Below are 21,522 nucleotides of genomic sequence, written 5' to 3'. Positions count from 1 at the left end.
TTGCTCTTCACTTCGCTCAACTGACTTGATCATGGCTCCCGCCCTCTCTCCCTTTCTTCACTTTCCTTCACTCTTTCTTCTTTTTTTGTCATTGTTTTTCTTTTTCTTTTCGTTTTTTGTTGGCTGCCGGAAAGTCTCAGAAGAAAACGACCCCATCGACATTCAGGACCTACAAGCCAGGCTCTTCTGGAGCTGTTCCATGACGCTGGCCAACTGGGACAACTATCATGATCATGTCAGGATAAGCCATCTTCCTTCACAGCGTCTGGAGAAAACCGGGCGGCGAACAGGTTCGTCCCCTCTTCAGAAGGTATCCGTCTCGTTGCTCGCAACTGTTCCAAAGGTATCTGCAGCTGCTCGTCAGTCTCCTGTTCGATAGATCATGTATCTCATCTCACTTAGCTCTACTCACCTCGCTTCCGCCGGCGCTCCTCCCGAGCAGCCTCCTCTTCGGGACTCTTGGGGGTCATGGCTCGTGGCCCGCTGGGTCGGCGAGTCGGCATCTGCAGCGCCCCGCTGAGGTTGCGGTTCTCCAGCTTGGGGCTCCCCGTGTAATTGTTGCTTTCCGCATCGTAATCAGGCTCCATGCTCTGGTACGCCAGCGGGCTGCCCTTTTGCAACCTCGAGACCCTGCTGGACCTGCCCGGCGTTTGCGCCCTGCCGTTGTCGAGAGGCTCCTTGGGCGGCCGGGGCGGTCCGCTGGTGGTGGCGGGCGGCGAGTTCCAATATTCCCCACCGCCCGTGGCCCCGCCCGCCGACCCGCCACTGTAGCGGTTGCTCGTCTGAGCGGGGAACCGGTTCAAGCTGGTGGCCGATCCCGCCCAGTCGGCTGATCTGGGCGACAGCGGCGAATCGTACTCGTGTGCCTGCGACTCGAGCGCCGCCTTGAACCGTTCCGTTTGCCCTTGCCGCGGTTGGGGGTGCTGCAGGTTGAGCGAGTTGCGGTGCGCCTTGTATTTAGGGTCCTCTGGCGTCATGTAAGTGGCCGGCGGCGGAGGCAGCAACTCCTCCAACCCCTCGTCCGCGTTCGTGCCCGGTAGGTTGGTCTGGGAGAAGCCGCTGTGTAGGCGGTCATCGCCGTACGGGTCGCTATGGTACTGGCGATCGTCGTACTGGGCAAGGTCTGACCCGGACCGAGACGGCCGGTCGCCATACTCGTCGTCGTTTCCCCGCTTGCTGGACATGCCGCTGCTCCGGAATGCCCTGCCCACGCTCGTTGCGGTGGATTCCGACCAGCGGGAAATCTTGGGCAGCCAGCTCGAGGAGCCCTTGGACTTGTGTTTCTTGCTCTTGTCCGTCTTGGGCGTGTTTTCGTTGCTGAGCGACGCGTTGTACGATGTGCTGGGCCGTGGAGGCGTGCCCAGAGGCACCGAGCTCCCACGCTGAATGTCTTCTTGACGTCCTCCCGGGCTCAGTGTATCTTGACGCGCCTGGGAATAAGTCCCTTCGGCAGCGTAGTCCTCTTCGTTATCTTCGAGAACCGTGCTTATGCGGTGGTCCGACACCTTGCGCTCGTACGTGGACGGCAGCCTGCTGGAGTGCGACATCGGAATCGAGAGGTGACCGGATTGACTGGCGTGGCTGGCCGTCGACGTTCCAGCATGGCCTTCCGGCTCATAACCGCGGTCCTGTTCGTACCGTACCTCGGGTGGCAGGTTCTCAAACGACTGTCCTTGACCGCTGGACGCGGAAGGCCTTGCGGTTTGCGCCTTCAGCGTATCCACTTCAGCCAGGAGCTGGTTCAGCATGTCTTCGATGCGGCTCAGGTCGTTCGTGTCTTTGGCTCCGAAGCTTCGGAAGAGAGCTCTGCGGAACAAGCTCTTCTTGGGATTGTCCTCCGACGTTGATCCGTCGTGTGACTGGGACGTGCCGCTCATTCCCTTCACTGACCGAGGTAGGCTGCCAGGATAAGGGCGCGGCCCACCAATGACATTCTTCACCGTCTCCTCCGTGTTGTCCTTGACCTCGTTGATAATGGTATCCTCGGTCTCGGCCAGGAGCTTCTTCATACCCTCAAACGAGTTTCGCATTTCGGCTGCGGAGCGTACGAGCGTGACCAGAATCTCCGTATCTCGCGCAGTGCGTTGAGCATCACGAACCATCAGCTGGAAAAGAAAAATGGTGTCAGTACGTCAACCGCAAGTCACTTCGTCTCAGTTCGTTCCGGTAACTTACATGTTGCATCAAGGCAATAATGTCCTTCGACTCGATGCGCTCAATGCCCGCGCCGGTGGCCGCATCGTAAATCGGGGAGACCATCCCCTGTGACATGCCGCTGAGGTGTCGCGTGTGGCCCTTGGGTCCGTAAAAGGGGTCTTCGGCGCCAACGTCTGCGAGGGCCATCATGGCCTTGCCGTCGGGTTGTATGCTTGGGGACTGCACAGGACCCTGGGAGATGTATCCCTCATCAAAGTTCTTCTGGCCCGTTGGGCTGGCCACATGGTACGCAGCACCGAACCCGTCCGGATCGAGACCTCGCCCGGCGAGTAGGTCGGGATTCGCCAAGGGGCTGGCGCCATCATAGGGGTTGGTTACGAGGGTATCTCGCTTTCGGTCGGTCGATGTCCGTTGCCATTCGTCATCTGGTTCCTGGCTGGGTTGACGACTGTGGGCTGCCGCCGCCGTTGCTGCCGCCCCAGTCGCTCCGGCCAAACCGAGGCCGCCTCTGCTCTGCTCGTCCTGTCGAGGAGTCGTCTCGGTACCCCAGTTGTCATCGCCACGTGGAGTGGGGGTAGGGTTCATGTCCTCCCGCTGCACGGAGGCATTCGTCGACAGCGCATCGTCGACGTAACCGATCTCCGGCATGGGATCGTCCCATGCCGGCATCGCACTCGCGCCCATCTTGGGTTGGTCTTCATAGTCCAGGCGGTCGACACTGTGTGCTGGCGTGTTGGCCGGTTCGTGACCTTCCAAGGTCCGCTGCTTGAACGATTTGTTTCTCGACACGCCTTCCGGGACGAACTCGTCGTTGACTTCCTCGACGGTCGGCTGCTGCGAGCCGCCCCCTTTGGCGGCTTTCAAGGCAGCAGCAGCAGCACCCACGGCCCCGAGAGCAATGGCCTTCTCCGACTCTGTGGGGGAGTGGCGCGAGGTGGACGGTGAGTTATGGTATGTCGTGAGGGGGGCCACTTTGCGCCCATACTCGTCGAGATGGTATTCTCCCGCAAACTCGCGAGATTGATTGCGGTGGCTGGACGAGGGCGTCTCGACGCCGTCGCGTTCTTCGAGATAATCCCGTTGACTCCTTGCGGACTTCTTGCCGGGACTCAGGCCGCGTGGTACGGGGTAGTCGTCGTCGTAAGATAAATTGGAGTCGCGGTTATACGACAAGGTCGAGTCGCGATTGCCGTAGTCAGTGCCGGATAATCCAGAGCCGCCACCGGTGAGAACGGACTGCTCCAACATGGACCCATCCACAAGGGATGCAACGTTCGATTCGATGCCCATTGGGACGTCCACGTACTTGGCGCTGGCACCGAGGCCGCGGACCGGCTGACCCGATCCCGGCTGCCCATCATCCGCATACTGGGCATTCCTTCCGTGATCTTGGCCAGGGCTGTGTATGCTATGGTCGTCAAGAGACCTGTCGTCGAAATCCGCGCCAACCACGTTGCTGGGGGCCGAGCTGGGGGAATGCAAGGCACCGGGTTGGGGTGACTTATCAGGGGATGCGCTGTCGTTTGTGGTCCTCGAGTCGCGCTGCCCAGCGGCCTCGCTGCCGCCCTCGGTGTACCCTGAGACACTGTAGATGGGGCTGAGGCCACGCTGATCAGGGTGGTACGGGACGTAGTTCAAAGGCGGTGGGACATGTTGGGTGTTGTAGTAGTCGGCGGCAAAACCCGCATCGTGGTCATAGTCTCCCGGGTCAGCGCCAAAACCACGGTCGCTGGTGTCGTACCCGTCGTCGTCATAGTCGTCGTCGTGCGGGTTCTGCAGTCTTCCGTCCTCATATTCGCCGGTGCGTTTCTGCGGCAGTTCGCGCAAGTCGCCGTGGGAAACATTGGCGTGCTTCGTTCCCAGAGTCTGCTGCAGCGAGATGGGGTCAGGAGCGGAGGAAGCGGGGTCAGAGGCGGCATCCATAATGCCCCGAGACACCTCCTTAATCGGCGGGGTTGTCCTCTCGTCCATGGCAGAATGGGGGCGATCCGACTCGGCCGATAGGATTGATGTACGAGTGAGTTCGGATGGGTTGATTTCGCTCATCAGAGGCATCGGTGGAGCGGGCAGATCTTCCTCCTCGTACTCTTCGGCGTACATATCGCGTCCAAGACTGCGGCTCCGGGTCGAAGCATCGCCGCGTCGCCGACGCCTTTGCCTCCTGTCGTCTGGAGAGGGTGACATGGGGTCCAACACAGCCGCGGCGGCGGCACCGGCTGCCGCGGCCTTGGTGGCGCTGTCTGACGCTCTGTGATGGTCTTCCGCGACTTCATGGACGGACAGGTCGTCGACGGAATCCGCATCGATCGCATACTGGCTATCGGCATACTCATGCCTCGCCTCCCTGTCTCTCCGATCACGATAGCGGCTGCTGTCCCGATCTCCTCTGCCCGAAGACCGGCGACGGTCCGTGGCGGTAAGGTCCTCCCTGGAGACCGAGGTACCGGTGGCGGTGGATGTGAAGGAATCGCGGCGGCTTTCGCGCCTGCTTTGTTCCCGTTTTAACGCGCTGAGCTCCGGCAGGATCAATCTCCGGATCGCATCCTCGACAGTTTCGAGGAGCTTCGGATTGTTGATGGATGATCTGTGGCCATCGGAACGCATGGAATATTGGTCGGCCGATCGGTGGCTGGGGGAAAGGCTCGACGACAGAAGACTGGAATCGGTGGCCGAGAGGGCCGTGTCGGCGTGGCTCCGGCTGGACCTCCGTCGGGGAGACCGCGGGACGTCGGTTGGTCTCTCACTTAGGCTAGTCGCACGGCTTTTGCTAGAACGATGCTTCCGTTCCTTTTCCCTGGACCTCTCGGACGACTTGGGCAGGACAACTCGCTCCTTGCCCTCGTTCCTGATCTTGGCGTTCTTCATCTTATCGGCTAGAGCAGAACCAGCCGCACCGGCGGCGAAGTGGCCCGCCCGCGACGGACTTTTATTCCTCTTGGACTCGACGTCTCGCGTAGTAAAATTGGTGGGCCCCGAGCCGTCGAGGAAGCTGTCTGTTGGGATGGCGGAGATGGCGGAGATGTCCGACATGTTGGGAGGCTGATAGATGGCCTGCTTGGCTTCTGGTTCGGGAATCAGGGGGCTCGCTGGCCGACGTCGTCGCGAGCCTCGATCGATTTCTATATCGATGGGATGTCTCGAGACGTTGGACTCTTCGGTGGCAGAAGCATAGGAGCGCATGCTCTCGCCGTCGCCTGATTCCGGACCTTCGGGTTCGAGGCGGGTGGCGGCAATGGAGGACAAGGGAATGCGACGAGTCAGGGAGGTCTTCCGCGAGCCCTTGGTCTCTGTGATCTGGATGTGATGGTCGTCCTTGTGTTTCTTGGCGGGTGTCAGGCGCACACGAACGCTGGGCCTCCGTTCGACACCCGAAGTGGCCGATGTCCCACCCTCAAAGTACTCGATGAGGAGGGAAGTTTGGGAGCGATTCGCGCGGTGACCACGAGTCCGTATGGTGACGGGACTGCCGTCGTCGGGAAGCGAATAATGCGACTCCTCGTCGGGAAGTTGGGCGACGTCGTCGTTGGTCAACTCGGTCGGGGTGGGGGGGTCGGTCTCTGTTGGGGCGGGAAGGGGCGGTGCTTTTCTGGCCTCGACTCCCATTTTGTTCTCTTTGGTCGGATTGTATTTCCGAATCGCAGACAGAAGCCAAAGGACGACCGAGAATGAACACCGTCGCTGTCGCTTCTTGCCTTGCCCTTCTTTCTCCTCTCGGCGATTTGAGGCGAAAAGGGGAAAGGCTAGACGGCTGTATTGACGAGCACTTTTTGAAAATGGTGACTATATCAAGCCATCTGCGGAGTATAAATGTCCGGGAGGGAAGAAGGGGAGATCTAGAGAGACCCCGGAGCAGACTAGGCGAAGTAAAAAAAGACCGCTCTTCAGGTAGCGCGTGGATGTCGATGTTGTAGCGGGCTGGGCAGAGTGACGAAGTACGGAGGCGATGGTGAGCCGACCATAGGCCGGTTCGTCGGTTGGTCTGCAACGAAGGATTGAGTTGTGTCTAGCGACGGTTGACGATTCGTCGGTTCCGGGTCGAGGCCGAGGAGGCTAAGTGATACGAGAGAAGCACAGAAAAGAATAACGGTGCTTTCCTTCGTGCAATGCAGCTGAATGAATTGCGCGACACAAAATAAAAAGAGATTCCAAAAAAAGGAAGAAAATAGAGGAAGAAGAAAGGCAAGGCGCAAACAAAATCCCACCTTCAACCTATGTCCCGAAGCGTTGACGGAAGGCCAATATGGTTTGTTAGGAGGTTGGGTGGTGATAAATGGGGCGAGCGCAGACTTCCCGGAGTGGGCGGGCGGTCGTGGTGGTTTTAGTGGGCTGGTTGGTCGGCCGTTGCTTGGTGACAGTCTGAGAGGGGGGGTTGAATGAAGAACCGGGATTCGGCTTTCCACTATCGATTGACTAGCAGCGGAAGGAAGAAGATTAAAACGATAATTAGGATACGTTGGATGGACTCTTTCTTTCTTTTTTTCTTTTTTCTCAGTGCTGATGCGGCGCTGTGAGTGGCAAGTCGATTGATATATCATTCATGCAAGTCCGTACGGGAGACCGGATGTCGGGTTTCCATAGGCTGAGAAAAATAGCAGAATGGAGGAGGTTGGCTAGTGGTGGTGGCTGAGAAAAACCACAACGGCAACGGTGAGGCGCGGCAGCAAACAGACGAACCCCGGATGGACGAGAAGGAAACCATCCACGAGCCAAACTTCAAGACGACATCACGAATGGGATCCGTGTTGAGTACGAGAAATACTGATAGAGATACACAGGTCGAGATGAGAGCGAAAAGGTGAAGCTCCTCTTTGTTTTCGCTGCCGTCGAAATCGTGGTCGTCCTGGGCGATGATGGAGTTGGGAGAGAAGAGGGGGGTCAAAACGGGGGAAATGGGGGGCTCAGAGTTGATGAGTTGGCGTTGCGGCCCGCTCCTACCCCCCACTGGCAGCCAATCCGCGGTCTCCAGAGCAAAAAGGTCAGGGGCGATGGGGGGTTCTATTACCTACCTGCCACCTGCCAAGGACCAAGGAGCTCTGCCTGCCCAACAGCTCTTCCCAGTCCAGTTGTCTCCCACATGTGGACAGTACGTACCGCGTGTCCTTGCCAGTTGCTCTTTCCGTTTTCTTCACCGTCTCACTTTTCCATCGCTCCTTCTGCAACTCAGAGCTGTATGTATATCCACCTCTTAGGTAAATATGAAGTACTCCATACATTCTATTCGTCGGTTTTCTCTTCTCCGTGGGGATCTCCACGTCTTCCAAAGGTGGACGTGTCAAGAGGCACTGCCTTTTTCCAATTGCTTTTCCTTCGCTCTTTCGTTGATCCTGTCCCGTCTGTCACATCACCATCACATAATTCACCTAGGCAACGCAGGTGATTGCCCGACGCTTTGACCTAAAAGAAATGGCCTCGGCGCTTCGCCGAGATAATCACACACTTCGGGTCGATCAACCCTCTACCCTTGGCCCAAGCTCCTCGAAAAACTCTCAGATTCGCCATGAGTGTGCGCTATCAACATAATATCGACAGTGTGTACATACAGAAGAATTATAGGCAATATAAGCCGTTACACCATCACCATCGCCACTATATCTTTTTCACATCATGAACTGAAGTTCAACCAACCTCAAAACACATTCCGAAACAGTGTCTCGGTAAAAGGACACGTTGGTACAGCTCCCCCGTCATCAGTTAAGCTTAGTCGCCCTTGAGACAACCCATAACCTCGTGTCGTTCCGTGTCCAGGCCCGGTCTTACATTCCAACGCACCCTTGGCCAAGAACATTTCCGATATTCTCACTCGGATAACTCGTCTATAAGCAAGCTCACCAAGTAGACTTACAATCATGGGGCATCATGCCTGGTCTTTCCTCCCGACTCAGCCTTAGTTGTTGTGACAGCACGTTCCTGGCTTTGTATCCGACACTGGACACGAAATTCCGGGGACTACTTCGTATGATCGAGCTCTGCTGGTGAGAAAGGTCCTCGTTATTCTACCTGCCGCTCGCCTTTCACCGACGAATCTTATATAGAGATCATTCATCCGCGAGAGCAAGGGCGAAACTACTGATTATTCAATCCCAAGAACCAACGCGGCATCAGTGAATTTCAAACGCTTATTATAAAAGGACACGCTAATTTCCCTCCGTCGAGGTGTCATAAGCAATAATAAGGTTGTGGTTTGAAGGCATTCATCCTAACTCTAGAACCTGTACCGATGACCAGGCATGTGCGGAACGAACGAAAATGCAAACAACAAGAATACCAATCGTCTCCCGCGTCAGCTTGCAGTATATAAGAATATAAGAACCACCCCTGGTTGTATCGCCACTCGCCCTTCCGTACTCCCACACCGCGTGATAGTCATTAAACCGTTTGCCACCCACATTTTCAACCCCCAGGATCACCCCCAGGATACACTCGGGACATGCGGCTAGTGAATATGTTCTGCCAGCGACCATATCACCGCCTGAACTTCTTACTGCGCGCTCCTCCGGTCAAGCTGGAAATCGACAACTGCTCCGTTTGGGGGTTGCCCAAGAGGTCCGACACAGTAGGATTGTCGGTGAAGTGTGTGGGGAAACCACCCCCGAGAACGATGCGGATCATTTCAATTCTCGCCAGCAGCGACCACGAGTCCACCACCACGACCGTGTCCCCGATGCGCAGCTTCTCGCGGTACCCAAACTCGCTCATGTCTTGGTCATGCTCCACCTTGCTACCACCAGTGTGCGGATTGGAAGCCGGCCGGCCAGATGTCGAGTAACCGGGGCCCTTTCCGTGCTCCAGCGATGTCACGATGCTCGCAAAATTCTTCCGCAAATGCCGCCGGTCTCTCCGCGACGTCTGCTTGGCCGCCGGCTTGGATACCTGGGCCATGCGGCTGATCAACTTCTTCGGGTCGTATTGCAGCCTCAGAGGCTCTCCCGTCTCCTCTTCCTCGTCGCGCGCTGCTTCGAATATGAGGGCAATGTTGGATCCGGCGCTCGTCTGAACTTCGACGTCCCTGCTGTCGAGCTGTTCCACAAACGCCTCCATCGCATCATACACCTGCTCGGCAATGTCGTCCATCTGACTCGCAACGAATGCCCATGATTGTAGGGCGGCCGTCACCACAGGTCCGCTATCTACCGCGCCGACCGCTTCGCCGTCGGAATCGATGATGCTGATGAGGTAATCAAGGAACTCCTCGGCCGCAGCCTCGGACCCGCCACCAAACAGGGCGGCCACCGCCATCGCGTGTATCGCAGCGGCCTTGACGTCGCTATCCTCCTCATCCTCGCAAGCCGTCTGTAGTGGGGTATATAAATCGTCGAACAAGGCTTCCGACGGTGACGTGAGGAGTGTCGCCTGGACCGCCTGCAATGCCAACGCCTTTTCCACCGAGCTGCCGCCGGTCCGGACGCTTCTCATGAGTGCGGAGAGGATTTCAGCTAAGCTGCCGCCAACCTCGGCGCCCGCAAAGTGATGCTTGACTATGTGGAGGTAAGCCGCGATGGTCTTCTCGCGGCGGTCGACGTTGCTGCGTTTTCGGTCCTGCAGTTCGGCAATGCGGTCTTGCAGGCGAGACTCCCAGGTGGGGCCCTGAGACTGGTCGGTAACGAATTCCGAGTCGTTGGAAAATGTACTGCATGAAACGCTGTCGTCGTAGTCGTCGGAAACATCCTCATCAGAGGCGTAGCGGCTTCCGGCGCGCGAGACGGCCGGGGAGGTGTGCCTTGAGTGGGCAGGAGAGCCGGCGGGGGAGTTCTTGGCCGAGCCTTGGGTCGACTCGGGACGTGAACGTGCCTTTCGTGAAACGGTTTTTCCGCTCTCGCGGAGAACCTTGAGACGAAGGTCGCGCATGGTGGGTGCTAAAGAAGTTGTAGTCGCCGTTCTTTGGTTTGTGGTACCGAAAGGAGGACCTCGCGCTCGTCGGAAACCCGAGGAATACGAGGCCAAACTTCACACGTCAGACGGCTGTTGCGTGTAGTCGACTTTCTGTCAAGTGGGTGCGTTGTTGGCTCTACTCAAACAAGTTCGAATGGCGGTTTGGTTGTGTTGGGTAATGAATTCGTCCCTGGGCGGCATTCCTGTATGGTAACTAGTGGTGGTGAACGCTGAAACCCCGCGTAAGCGTTTGTGCGGTGTGCTGGAATCAGGGTGTAGAGGCTACCAGCTAGAGAAAATCTTCATCCGAGGTAGATCGCGGGGGTCGACTATTTGTACTCCGTCTTCGTATGTAGGGCGACGACGCAGAGAGCAGGCAAGTGACAGAATGAAGGTGGCAAGGAAGAAATAAACCGTGAGGCGAACAGGGTTGTGGGAGCATAAAACTGGGCCACATAAACGACTAGTGGGGAATCAGTCGAGTTTATTAGTGAATGACAGAATATCAGTCGCAGGTTACTTTTTGGCGTCCCTTAAATATATGGTTCACAAAGTATGAATACCTAGGAAGTATGTACGTGCTTACAGTCTTATACTTGCATCTGATACACATTGGGAATCATACGTCAAACGTGTCAGTTTACAAAGTGTGTATCGCCGGCTATATTGGTATGGGTACGGTATATTATGGAAGAGAGGAGATGTCATGAGAGTTATCATTTGTCATTATTCTGCATATTTACATTGACTAAGAGCTCAAGGACAGTGAGATAGGGAGACGTTTTTTTTTTCTTTTCATACCGCCTACTTCGTATATGAGTGAGTTGACAGCTCGCTTCAACACATGATCGCTTTGAAGCCGACAAGCGATGCTCATGCGCATCAACTTGCAAATGTCAGGCGGGGAGGGAATGATGCAATCACTTTCGCGACAGCGGGGTACCCCACGAGTCTTGTCTGTTCCGAGACCCCTGCTTGCAGACTGGCCCCATTAATACTTGGCGGGGCAATGACACCCAAGCTTCACCATACACAGTCCACTACGACACGCACGTGTACAAAGTGCCTCCTTACTCCGTACCTCCAGTATTCATTCCTGGAGTTATCGAGAAACTCTTATTGTAACCACCGGCACTGTAACCGACAGAACAAGTGTGTATTTGCGCGGCTTATACCTCGTTGGAATGTGGAACACTCCATGTTCAGCCACTAAAAGGTAGTTCATTAGCGGATATACAGTTGTATTCGTAAGAGTAATGGCTCGGCAGAGTTTCGACGAATCTTACCTCCGTCGCATACAAGTTGTGGTGGCAATTGTTAACAGTTCTTGGGATTGTGGATTGTTGCTTTAAAATATCTAGCCACTGTGCGTCCCACTAATCACTTCTTACACTTCACGTCAGCGAAGTGCTCTGGAGACAGCCAACTCGTTATTAGTGCCTGTATCAGTTCGATCTGCCTGGTAGTGTACATCGCGTCGATGTTACTAAGGTTGTTATGCGGGGTTGATTGGGCCGAGTCGCTTCGGTACCTTATCAGGCGTCGATAAAGATAAGAGCGACTCATACAGACAATAATCTGGATTCGAACTTGCATCCGTATAATAGAAATGTGAAGCTTAGCCCTCCTCAGATGGGTCCTAGATCGGGACTGGTTTGTGTCATCTCTGGTCACGAATATGTCGATAGAATGAGTCTACGTTGTAAGGATACGGATGTTGCGATACCACCGAACAGGATACTTACCCCACAAACAGAGTACCGAACTAAGCAAAGTTAGGCAAGGCGTAATAATAGGCTATCAGGCATCTGACGTCTTACCTGACCATACTTCGTACTTATTATACCTACAACGCCTGCCTAGGTACGAATCGTACGCACGAATAGACCCGTCTGGTCGTTCGTCAGTTCCAGTTTCTTAGGCATTCTCACCGCATTTTCACCTCTTATCCCAGGGCAGGCACTCCCCTATCAATTTCATCGCGCATGCCTGCCACGCTCGGAGCAGGCAGAGTCAAACACCGTATGTGACAGGTGCTACCTCGCCTGCCATTCCCAACAAGATGCTTCTTGCTCGTACCTGCCTCCCTGCCTTACCTAAATAGAAGTTGACAAGGCAGGTAGATACGGAGTATCAGCCCCACTTCTCCTTCCCCTCCCTCCTCTACGCCCTCTAGCCCGTCCTCCCTCCAAGACCACCCCAAGACCACGTCGGCGCCCTTGAACTCTCCTTATTCTCATCCATCCCGTCGATTATATCGTTCACTTTGACTTGACAATCACGCCTCATTCATCTTCCCTTTCGCAGCGTATGACTCCCGGTACCGATGGTCAGATTTAGCTGGTGGGTATGCACACGTCCTCCCAAGATCCAGCCATTATAGTTGGAATCATTCATCGCTCTCATTCCGCCTGGACTTGACGCCTCCTCTCCTGTGTTCTGTCGACTTGGAACTATAATCAGCCCAGAGAGCCTAGTCTTGCCTAAGGTATGTCTACTTCACTTCTTTATCACTTCCGTTCATTCGTCATCTAACCCTCCCCGCAGCCAGCAGAAGCCAGTTAAATTCCACAAAACCCACTCAGAGCACCGTATAAATTCGAGATTCCCCCCTTCCAGCCATCAGGTTCCGTTGGAAGGGTCGCCATCATAGCACGCCATGGCAGCTCAAAGGTCCCCTTCTTCCGATAGCGGTATGCGTGAACTCTAGCCTCTTCCACTCCGATTTGATTTCTCGCGAGGACGTTGGCTGACTTTTGAATCATCAACTAGTCCGGGTACATTTGTCTTTCCAATTGCCGCTGCGTGAAGATCCGTTTCCGGAGAGGCGCATCGTCCTCACTCGAGAGAATCCCTCGGTGAAAATCGGACGGACAAGCAAAACCAAACCGGAGTTGTCTCCGGCTATAGACAATTGTTTTCTGGACAATCCAGTCATAAGTCGCGACCACGCCGAGATATTCGCGGAGTTTGCGGACAAGGTAGGAAGCCCTGTCATCTCGTCCGTTCGCCCCGCCTAACCGTACTTCCTGACCGCGTGCTGGAGAAAATCTTAAGGAAGTTGCTAACTGTTTTCCTGTAGGCCGTCTTTATACGCGACCGGGGGTCTCGCCATGGGACCTTCTTGAACAGAGAGCGTGTTCAACCCAGCCAGCCCCAACCTCTGGCATCAGGAAATACACTTCGCTTTGGAACAGACATACAGCGGGATACAGATCTTTACCCCCCGCCCGCGGCGATGGTAAACATCGAGTTTGATACCGAGGTCGATGACGCTCAACCCACCAGTCGACCCTCCACCGGTTATCGGGCCCCTGATCCTTCGGGGGATAGTGACGATGAGTCGAGTGACGACGAAGACCGAGCCGCCGTGCGTCGGGCTGTGAGGACGCTGCGTGAGGCAGGCTTCAATCGAACCGCCAAGCTGCCCACACAGCGGCCTGATATTGAAGTCGATGTTGAACATCCCGCCGACTCCAGCAAGCCCGTCGTCATTGACCTCGACTGCCACACGAACAATTCCGCGGCTATTCGCAGCGAGGTCATTGACCTCACGGACAACAATGATTGCCAGAATCCTGTCCCTCCTGCATGTTCTCAGGTGGATGAGGATCACGATGACAGCGGGCTGCATGATTCTCAAGCTTGCGCCGGCGATAACGAACATGACGACAATAGCACCCCCAGTTCTTCTCGCCCTCAGGACAGCCATGGTGAGAATGTCACTGAAGATACGGGAGATGACCTCAATATGCATACCTGGGCCCGACCTGAGAACCTGCCTGGCTCTCCTAGGCCCGGTAGTGTGAGGGAAGAAGATGACGATAATGTCGCATCTCATCCTGATGCCACTTCTCAACCTGATGCTACCTCTCAACCTGATGCTACCTCTCATCCTGATTCCACTTCTCATCCTGGTGCCACGTCTCATCCTGATGTCACTTCTCATTCTGATGCAATTCTCAGTATGGCGCCTGGGACCGAGGATTCTGACCAAGAGACTTCTGACCAAGAGACTTCTGACCACGAGGATTCTGATCACGAGGCCTCTGGCCACGAGGCTTCTGACCACGAGGAGTCGGTCATATACGACGACTCGGATTACGACTCTGAGGCTCCTAATTCCAGCAAGAGTGGCGAGAACGGCCGTTCCCCCGCCATGGGGCAACTAAATTGGGACCATGAGTACGGTCGATATGGACCGCTAGGCACTCCTCTCGGCCCAGGGTCAACTCATGCTCCATATTGGCCCACACACAGCTACATATACGAACCTGGCTTTCAGGAGTCTCGCCCGGCCCCGGGTTCGGACGTCCCTTCGCTCTTCCAGATGACGTCAACAATGGCACCGGTCACTGATTATTACGTTGGGTTTCCGCGCATTATGAACTCAAGAGATCGCTGGAACGCCGATGCTTGCCCCGCTTACCCCGCTTACCAGCCAGCCCCGGCTCCCGGACCCGACAGCACCGCTGATGTGACGAATGAGGCGGTGGATCGATCCAGGCCACCGCCTTGGCGGGACCCTGTAAGTCTTGCCCGGAATTTGCGTGTCGAAAGTAAACGGTGAAACTGACACTGGGACCTCATTAGAATCACGCGTCTAGGCAGGCGTTGTCTGCACACCGGGAAACTATAGGCGTGTCAGATCCGACAGCGACCAAGCCGGCCGCTGCCACCGAGACTGACCCATTGACGCAGTGTGAGGAACGAACGAACTCTGCTCCACCTGCGCAACAAAACTCTTTGAATAACACAGTTGTGCCGGACCCACGACAATCAGCCGAGAGTGCCAGGCGTTCCGCCGAGGCAGCGAAGTCGGTCGAGCTGTCGGGCACCGCTAACGCAGAAGAGGAGGTTTCGGGCGAACAGCGTGAGGAGACAGTTAAATCCGGGTCAACCAAGCGAAAAGCCGATCAGATCTCTGACCTCACGGCTGCTGAAGGCACGTGGGAGCCTGTGGAAAGCCTATCTTATACAGCAGGCACTTCTGGGCCCTTCGCCGTTCCAGTCCCCAGTGACAGGTCAATGAACAGGCCATACAAACGACTTCGGTCTGTGGCCGAGGCGGCCGGATATGTCGCCCTTGGCGGTGCAGCGGCTGGCGTCGCCCTTATTACCACGTTGATCGTCACTGCTCCGGATCTGGCATAGGCAGGGTACGGTTGGGCATGTTACATGACTTTTATTTCTCTCGTGGCCGGCCAGGAAGGGAGTGGGGAAACTCCTTGGAATACGACAAGGTTTAGGGAGTTTTTGGCAATGGAACCGGTACCGGTATTTACATGGGATGGCCAAGGAATTACTTAAGGGATATTCACGTTCATGTCGTTATTTGACAGGCTGGCAGGTATTATGTAGCCGATTTTTAACCCTGCGTTCAACCGTGGGGGTGGAAAGGGGAGGAAAGGCGGCCAGTCACGACTACGGTCAGGGGTCAGGCGTATTAGGTAGGCGCGAGGGCGTTCCCTGGGTATTTTGGAGATAGCAGTTCCATATGATCATTAGCTATGCCAGTGTTTGTTGCTGGTAGTTATCCCTTGGCTAGGTACACTTCAACTCGAACAACTGTCAAGCTCCGTGGAGCCCTCTTGGTGAGAACTGGGATGGATGTGACGTCCTGAAGAGAGCTAGAATGTCACGTGGTGAAGAGGCGCAGGAGCAGTAGTGCAGATGGCATGCACCCAAGTCGTCTGTATGTCAAGGGAATATGTGTTACTTTTGGGACTGTCTTGTTCGCCTTGGAACAACCAAGGCGGCGGAGTTTAGACTGGTGTTCTCGTCATTACAAGACCATCTCATTAGATCATCACGGGGGGTCGCGCAGCGCATCGTTACGTTGTTGGTCTGGTTTCTCGATGAACGGAGAGCGGGGGAAGATGGCCTGAGAGAAGCCGAAGCCGCCTAATTCTCCTCACCGCCTATGCATGCAGGTTGGGGGCCTCTTGTTGGGGGGAAGAGGGAGGGATTCTGGCAGCAAGGGATAAAATAAAGGCAGGGACCCAAGTAGGGGAACACAAAGAGGAAAATTAAGGGGGGGATATGAAGCGGTTGTGGCGCGGAGAAGACGGGACGTGATTCGGGGGAACAGGATCGCCGCGACGTAATGGGAATGGCATGGTTTTGTGTGGCGTACACGGGGTCTCAGCAATGAGGTAAAGGGAGCCGGAGGAGTTGGGTTGGTGGAGGGGATGGACGTATGTCGGTGTGAAGTAGGAGGCGCGTATTCTGTCCTTGATCATGACGGCCATCCGTCCCTTGGCCACGTGGGTTCAGAGAGGGACTCGAAAGACCAACTTCAGAAGGTCTCAGTTGTTGGGCGGCGCCTTTCCACTGCAGATTGCAGATCATCCTGGCCACAGTCAGTCCGAGGCTCAAACTCGAGGTCAAGACTTCCGATCAAGTCGTACAGACGAAAACAGGGGAACATCTTTCAGCCCGACCAATGCCCTGCATGCCATGACGTCTCGTGATCTCAGAACATGGGCTTTCTACTGGCGACTTGAGAACCAGGTGAAAGAACACATAGCAAGGACAGGCCCGTGGGGTGGGCAGTGGGGGACTGTATTCGGATGTCAGGACAGCGGGGGTAAACAGTTGCTACCAGTGATTCTGTGTTTCGGTGTGACGGCTCTAATCTTAGTCTTTTGTTCCGTGACGGACACCCTTTGCAGAGGTTATCTTGATGGGTCATCCGACCTGGCTCTGTCGCGGTCATGAGCGCAGCGAGAAAGCCGGACATAAGGCGTCCATGACATGCTGCTTGACGGCAACGTGGCCGCCCATAGAAGGTCCAACATCCGACTCACCGAATTTCCATCTTCTGTGACTTGGCAGGAAACAAGAGGGGCTGATAGCGTGCGATGCAGTACGAGGGCCAAGGAGGCATGTCGAGTGTCAGACGACGTAGGATAAGGGTCGATGTGGGCTAATTTGGCGGTTTCGCCCCTCACGGGTACTTATCGTATGGCGGGAACGGGCGACAACACTCCGCTGAAGTCGGTTTTACAAGATAACAGTCTCGGCCGTTGGTTAGCATTTAGGGTGGCTGATGGGACATCAAACGTAGTAGAAATGCTTCTTGTAAGGGTAAGTAAGGGGGAATCACGTCAAGTTTGGTATTAATTGGCAGCCGCGGCATGCGCCGTTGAAAAAAAAAAAAAAGGGAAGGAAATAAGAGGGGAATCAGATAATCCGATGGGACATTGAGGTCAAGGGGTAGTTAGAGCCGACTGGCTCCGATGTCGAGGGCACTACCCGACAGTCTGGTTCTGGCAAAGGCATCGGTCGAAGATGTGTGCGTGTTCTCGGTGCCGCCGCCCCTGCTTCTGTGTCGGCCCAATGACGCATAATTTCTTCATGGCGGCCTGTGGAACAGAGCACAGCGGTGAAATGTGAAATGCAAGTAGGGATGAACATAACGAGGAGGGGGTCGGTCGGTCGCAGGCACTCTGGACGGGCAGACCGAGTCCGATGAGAAACCTGGCCAACGTGCGGTCGGAACCAGTCAACTAACAGACGCCGCTTCGTCGACGGTCAAGAAACGATGCAAGCACCCGTAAGGGAGCATGTAATCAGCCGACGAGCCGTGTCTTGGCAATCGCACTCGAGTGATTAATTCCCGCTGTCGACGGCGGGAGAGTGAGTGACGAGACGACGGTATCGCTTATTCTGTCGACGAATGGAACCCCAGTGTCCGGTTCCGAGACGGTTACCTGCAGCTGTATGCATGCATGATCATTGAATGTAAGCCCTTCCGAGTTGACTGACCGTGGGGGACGGGGGCCTTGGTTGGGCTGGGGTTGACCGAGAGAAGCGTCCGACATTTTCGGAGACAAAGGGCATTAAACAACAGTCCGACCAAGAAAAGTGAGATTTCCTGTAGGAACGGCCGATGATCAGATGAGCCAAGCAGAATGTGAAACGATGAGGTGGGACAAGAGCGTGAGCGGAGGGTAGGTTGACGTTGGGTTAGGTCAACAGCCGAACAGGGTGATGGGACAAGACGTGTGTGCACGTGTCTCGTCACAACAGCTGTGCAGGCAGGACAAGACCAAGGAAAGCCGAACTTTGACCAGGAGACATTCGGCGGCTGCGGTTTTGTACCGCGCGTCCCACCGCCCATCTGACGAAGATGCTTCTCCCGCTCAAAGGGTAACGTGGCCGAGCTGTCCGTCTTCCGTCCGCGCCAACTGGCTGGAAAAAAAACCAAGCAGCCTCCCGATCTCCCGGTCTCCACGAATCCTTTCCCAGTAAGTCACAAGACCCCCAGAGTATCCTTCGATCCCTTGCTGCATTGGCCCCTGCGGATGGATGTTCTCGTCGACAAGACCAGAGTCGAGACGGAAGGGAGAGGGCCGATATTCCATTGTGCTGCGGGGCGGGTTGTGTTTGCCGGTTCGAAAGGCCATGCCAAGTCGTGAAGACCTGAGGAGCCTGTCGGTTTTGTTCAACGACTATATAAAGTCCAGGGTGGGAAATGTCAACAGGCGGATGAGGAAGGCATCATAATACCAGGCTTTCTGTTCTTCGTTCTTCGTTCTCCGATCTCCTACCCATCATCTGCCTAGACAACCAGCCAGACGCAGATTCCCATTCTTCAACCTGCTCTATTCTGAGAAGAGCCCACGGACCTCTTCCACGCTGGTTTCTCTTCATCCACGGGATTTCTCTTCATCCACGGCACCGACATTTTCAACGGCCCAGACAATGTGTAGCGAATCTGACGATGATGTCTGCGGATGCATTCAGGGCCTTGGAATGCCGGCCCCTTGCCCCGATTGCACCCCGTATGGGAAGGTGTACCAGCACCCGTAAGTCAACAGAGGAAGGGAGGATCCATGCTTCGAGTTAACCAGGACCATGCTGATGCTGGGCGTGACAGATCCAGGAGATGCCGTTCCTGCGGTGGACTGAGCATCGTCTTCCATAACCCGCGCGTTCCCATTCCAGCCCAAGGTGGTCAGACTCCGAGCTCCTCATCCACCAGCGGAAGTGGTCAATCTTCGCAGTCGGGCGGCAGCGGTGGCGGGGCAGGAACCTCAACTTGAAGTCATCAATCATGTCCTTTCCGTATCAGCAGCGATGAATTTGACCACGGTTTTCTCTGACGTGTCTCGTGTCGTGTTAAACGGTCGAAGGAGGTCCTTCTGGGCAAATGTAGCAACGTTGTCATCCTCGCTGCCCATCGGAGACCTCGTACAGACTGCTTCGACCCGGGCCCGACTACAGCGGAAATTGTTTAACCCAAAGTCGTCCAGCCCAGTCTCCTCGAGCTTCGTAGAAAGAGCGGCGAGCTCATAGAATCGTGGTAAGCGCTAGGGCTTGAATCAACCCAAGTCAAGAGCTTCAAGTGCCCTACTTAGTACAATGACGCCGGTCCCATATAGATGGAGTTCAAGAACCGAGCGAGGTGACTCTGACATGAGATCCCTCCGTTCTGGGTAACCTGTCGGGTTGAATTTTGTTCAGTTATCCCAATATCACTAGGGGAGATGGATTGTTTGAGAAACAGGTCGGTTGAGATTGGTATATGAAGTGAGGTTCAGATAGGAGGTTTGAACGTATCGTGTGAAGTACCCAGGTACCTACCTAGAAATGGCAATTAACGTGTGAAAATTAGATACCACACTGTGATTTCAAACTTTAAGCCCCACTGTCCTACGAAGTACCTACTTCGTACGATTTCGTAAGAGGTACCGAAGTACAAGTACCTACCTCTTTGGTGGGGTTTTGTGCGGGAGCTCACCACCACGATAACATCGCCAATTCCCCAAGTTACAGTTAGCCAACCGCGCGCAACCAGAACAACACCAGCCATAGCCACGACCGTCATATTCCAGTCAATCGCATCCTTTATCACATCATTCTTTGGAGCTCTGACGTGTACTATGCGCTGGTCAAGACGTGGATCTTGCCTACTCTAAGAACCCACCATGTCCGTCATCCTTTGCACGGGTAAGTTTATCGCTCCAGTTCCATCCCTTAACCCATAGGCCCCTCCCCGTTCAAGACTGGCCTTCAGCAAAGAATCGAATCGCCTAGCTAACTGATGTCAGCGGGTTATGACCACACGATCCGGTATGCGAAGCATCCTCGTCCCTCGAACCCTTGCGCGAAGCTCATCCCTATCCTAACCAAACCAAACCACTCTGGGTAACAGCTTCTGGGAAGCCCTCTCCGGCATCTGCTCCCGAACAATCCAACACCCTGACTCGCAGGTCAACCGCCTCTGCATCTCCCCCGACAAACGCTTCCTCGCCGCCGCCGGCCACCACACCGTCAAGCTCTATGACATCAAATCGACCAACCCCAACCCGCTGCTGACCTTCGAGGGCCACACGGGCAACATCACGGGCGTCGCCTTCCACTGCGAGGGCAAGTGGATGGTCACCAGCTCCGAGGATGGCACCGTCAAGATCTGGGAAACGCGTTCCGGCCAGGTACAACGCAGCTATAACCACGGCTCGCCGGCCAACGACGTCGTCATCCATCCCAACCAGGGCGAGATTATCAGCTGCGACCGCATGGGCAGCGTTCGCGTCTGGGACCTGGCGGAAAATAATTGCTCCCACCAGCTGATCCCCGAGGAGGACGTTTCCGTATCAAGCGTCACTGTCGCGAGCGACGGCTCTCTCCTCTGCGCCGCCAACAATGCTGTATGGACATACATTAAAACACCCCTCTTCGCCTTCCTCTCGTCCCGTTTCCTCCACTTCCTATCTTTTGCCTTATGGCTGACCAAGGCTATGTACTTGTAGGGAAACGTATTCGTCTGGCACCTCATCCAGTCCATGGAGCGCACCCAGCTCGTCCCCGTCACCCACTTCAGCGCCCACAACGAGTACATCACCCGCATCCTCCTCTCCCCCGACGTCAAGAAGCTCGCCACCTGCAGCGCCGACCACACCGCCAAGATCTGGGAAGTCACCGACCTCGAACCCGCCGCCGAGGACGACGGCCCGCGCCCCTACCCGCTCGAGGCCACCCTCACCGGCCACCAGCGCTGGGTCTGGGACTGCGCCTTCAGCGCCGACTCGGCCTACCTCGTCACCGCCTGCTCCGACCACTACGCTCGCCTCTGGGAGTTGCACAGCCAGCAGATCATCCGCCAGTACAACGGTCACCATCGCGGTGCCGTCTGCGTTGCCCTCAACGACTACTCCGAGAGTAGGTGAGCCGCGGCGTGCATTACATGTGGCGAGGAGTCTTTTTAGTTTGGTGCGATGATATGGGGATTGGGTTATGGATGGATGATGGATGTTGGAGACCTAACGTTGGCTTTTTTTTTTTTTCATTTTTTTTTTCGTTTTCTCCCCTTCTCCCTTGTATTTGTCTCCTGCGCTTCCGATATTCCATCATGGTTCTTGGTTTATTCTTGATTTCGTTCAAGGCTTGGGGTATCGGGGCGAAACGGCATGGCGTCTGGAATCCATAGCAGGGAACTCAATCGTAAAGCCCCAGGAAAGGGCGTCATTATTGACGATAGCGACGTCT

The 21,522-nt window shown here is 55.4% G+C and overlaps 4 protein-coding genes across 4 annotated transcripts; 2 read left to right on the top strand and 2 right to left on the bottom strand.

The window, feature by feature from the left end:
- Positions 1–425: 425 nt before the first annotated feature.
- On the bottom strand, positions 426–5,760 carry ACRALDRAFT_1007244 (uncharacterized protein; the record flags this gene model as incomplete). The annotated part of the gene is made up of 2 exons (XM_071014706.1): positions 426–2,105; positions 2,176–5,760. Coding segments are annotated over 2 exons (5,265 nt in total), but the record flags the coding sequence as incomplete, so codon positions are not given.
- Positions 5,761–8,238: 2,478 nt separating this feature from the next.
- Positions 8,239–10,551, bottom strand: ACRALDRAFT_1061439 (uncharacterized protein). The gene has a single exon (XM_071016429.1). It carries the CDS (start codon positions 10,000–10,002, stop codon positions 8,620–8,622), a length of 1,383 nt encoding a protein of 460 aa, XP_070877253.1. The 5' UTR covers positions 10,003–10,551; the 3' UTR covers positions 8,239–8,619.
- Positions 10,552–11,903: 1,352 nt separating this feature from the next.
- Positions 11,904–15,612, top strand: ACRALDRAFT_2057720 (uncharacterized protein). Its single transcript, XM_071021813.1, has 5 exons — positions 11,904–12,514; positions 12,574–12,719; positions 12,799–13,007; positions 13,109–14,554; positions 14,620–15,612. Exons 2-5 carry the CDS (start codon positions 12,686–12,688, stop codon positions 15,178–15,180), a joined length of 2,250 nt encoding a protein of 749 aa, XP_070877252.1. The 5' UTR covers positions 11,904–12,514; positions 12,574–12,685; the 3' UTR covers positions 15,181–15,612.
- Positions 15,613–19,961: 4,349 nt separating this feature from the next.
- On the top strand, positions 19,962–21,203 carry ACRALDRAFT_2025855 (uncharacterized protein; the record flags this gene model as incomplete). The annotated part of the gene is made up of 4 exons (XM_071020353.1): positions 19,962–19,983; positions 20,085–20,106; positions 20,189–20,684; positions 20,787–21,203. 4 exons carry the CDS (start codon positions 19,962–19,964, stop codon positions 21,201–21,203), a joined length of 957 nt encoding a protein of 318 aa, XP_070877251.1.
- Positions 21,204–21,522: the final 319 nt, after the last annotated feature.

Source organism: Sodiomyces alcalophilus, assembly GCF_042370955.1.
Source record: "Sodiomyces alcalophilus JCM 7366 unplaced genomic scaffold ACRALscaffold_2, whole genome shotgun sequence".
NCBI classification, from domain to species: Eukaryota; Fungi; Ascomycota; class Sordariomycetes; order Glomerellales; family Plectosphaerellaceae; genus Sodiomyces; species Sodiomyces alcalophilus.
The sequence above is the reverse complement of the archived record's forward strand: the minus strand, read 5'-3'. Positions and strand labels throughout refer to the sequence as shown.

Bases quoted from the DNA above. Each gene is read 5' to 3' on its own strand.
- ACRALDRAFT_1061439 (XM_071016429.1), bottom strand. From the start codon at position 10,002: ATGCGCGACCTTCGTCTCAAGGTTCTCCGCGAGAGCGGAAAAACCGTT.
- ACRALDRAFT_2057720 (XM_071021813.1), top strand. From the start codon at position 12,686: ATGGCAGCTCAAAGGTCCCCTTCTTCCGATAGCG. The intron at 13,008-13,108 runs GTAGGAAGCCCT...GTTTTCCTGTAG, and splicing joins TCGCGGAGTTTGCGGACAAG to GCCGTCTTTATACGCGACCG. The intron at 14,555-14,619 runs GTAAGTCTTGCC...GGACCTCATTAG, and splicing joins CACCGCCTTGGCGGGACCCT to AATCACGCGTCTAGGCAGGC.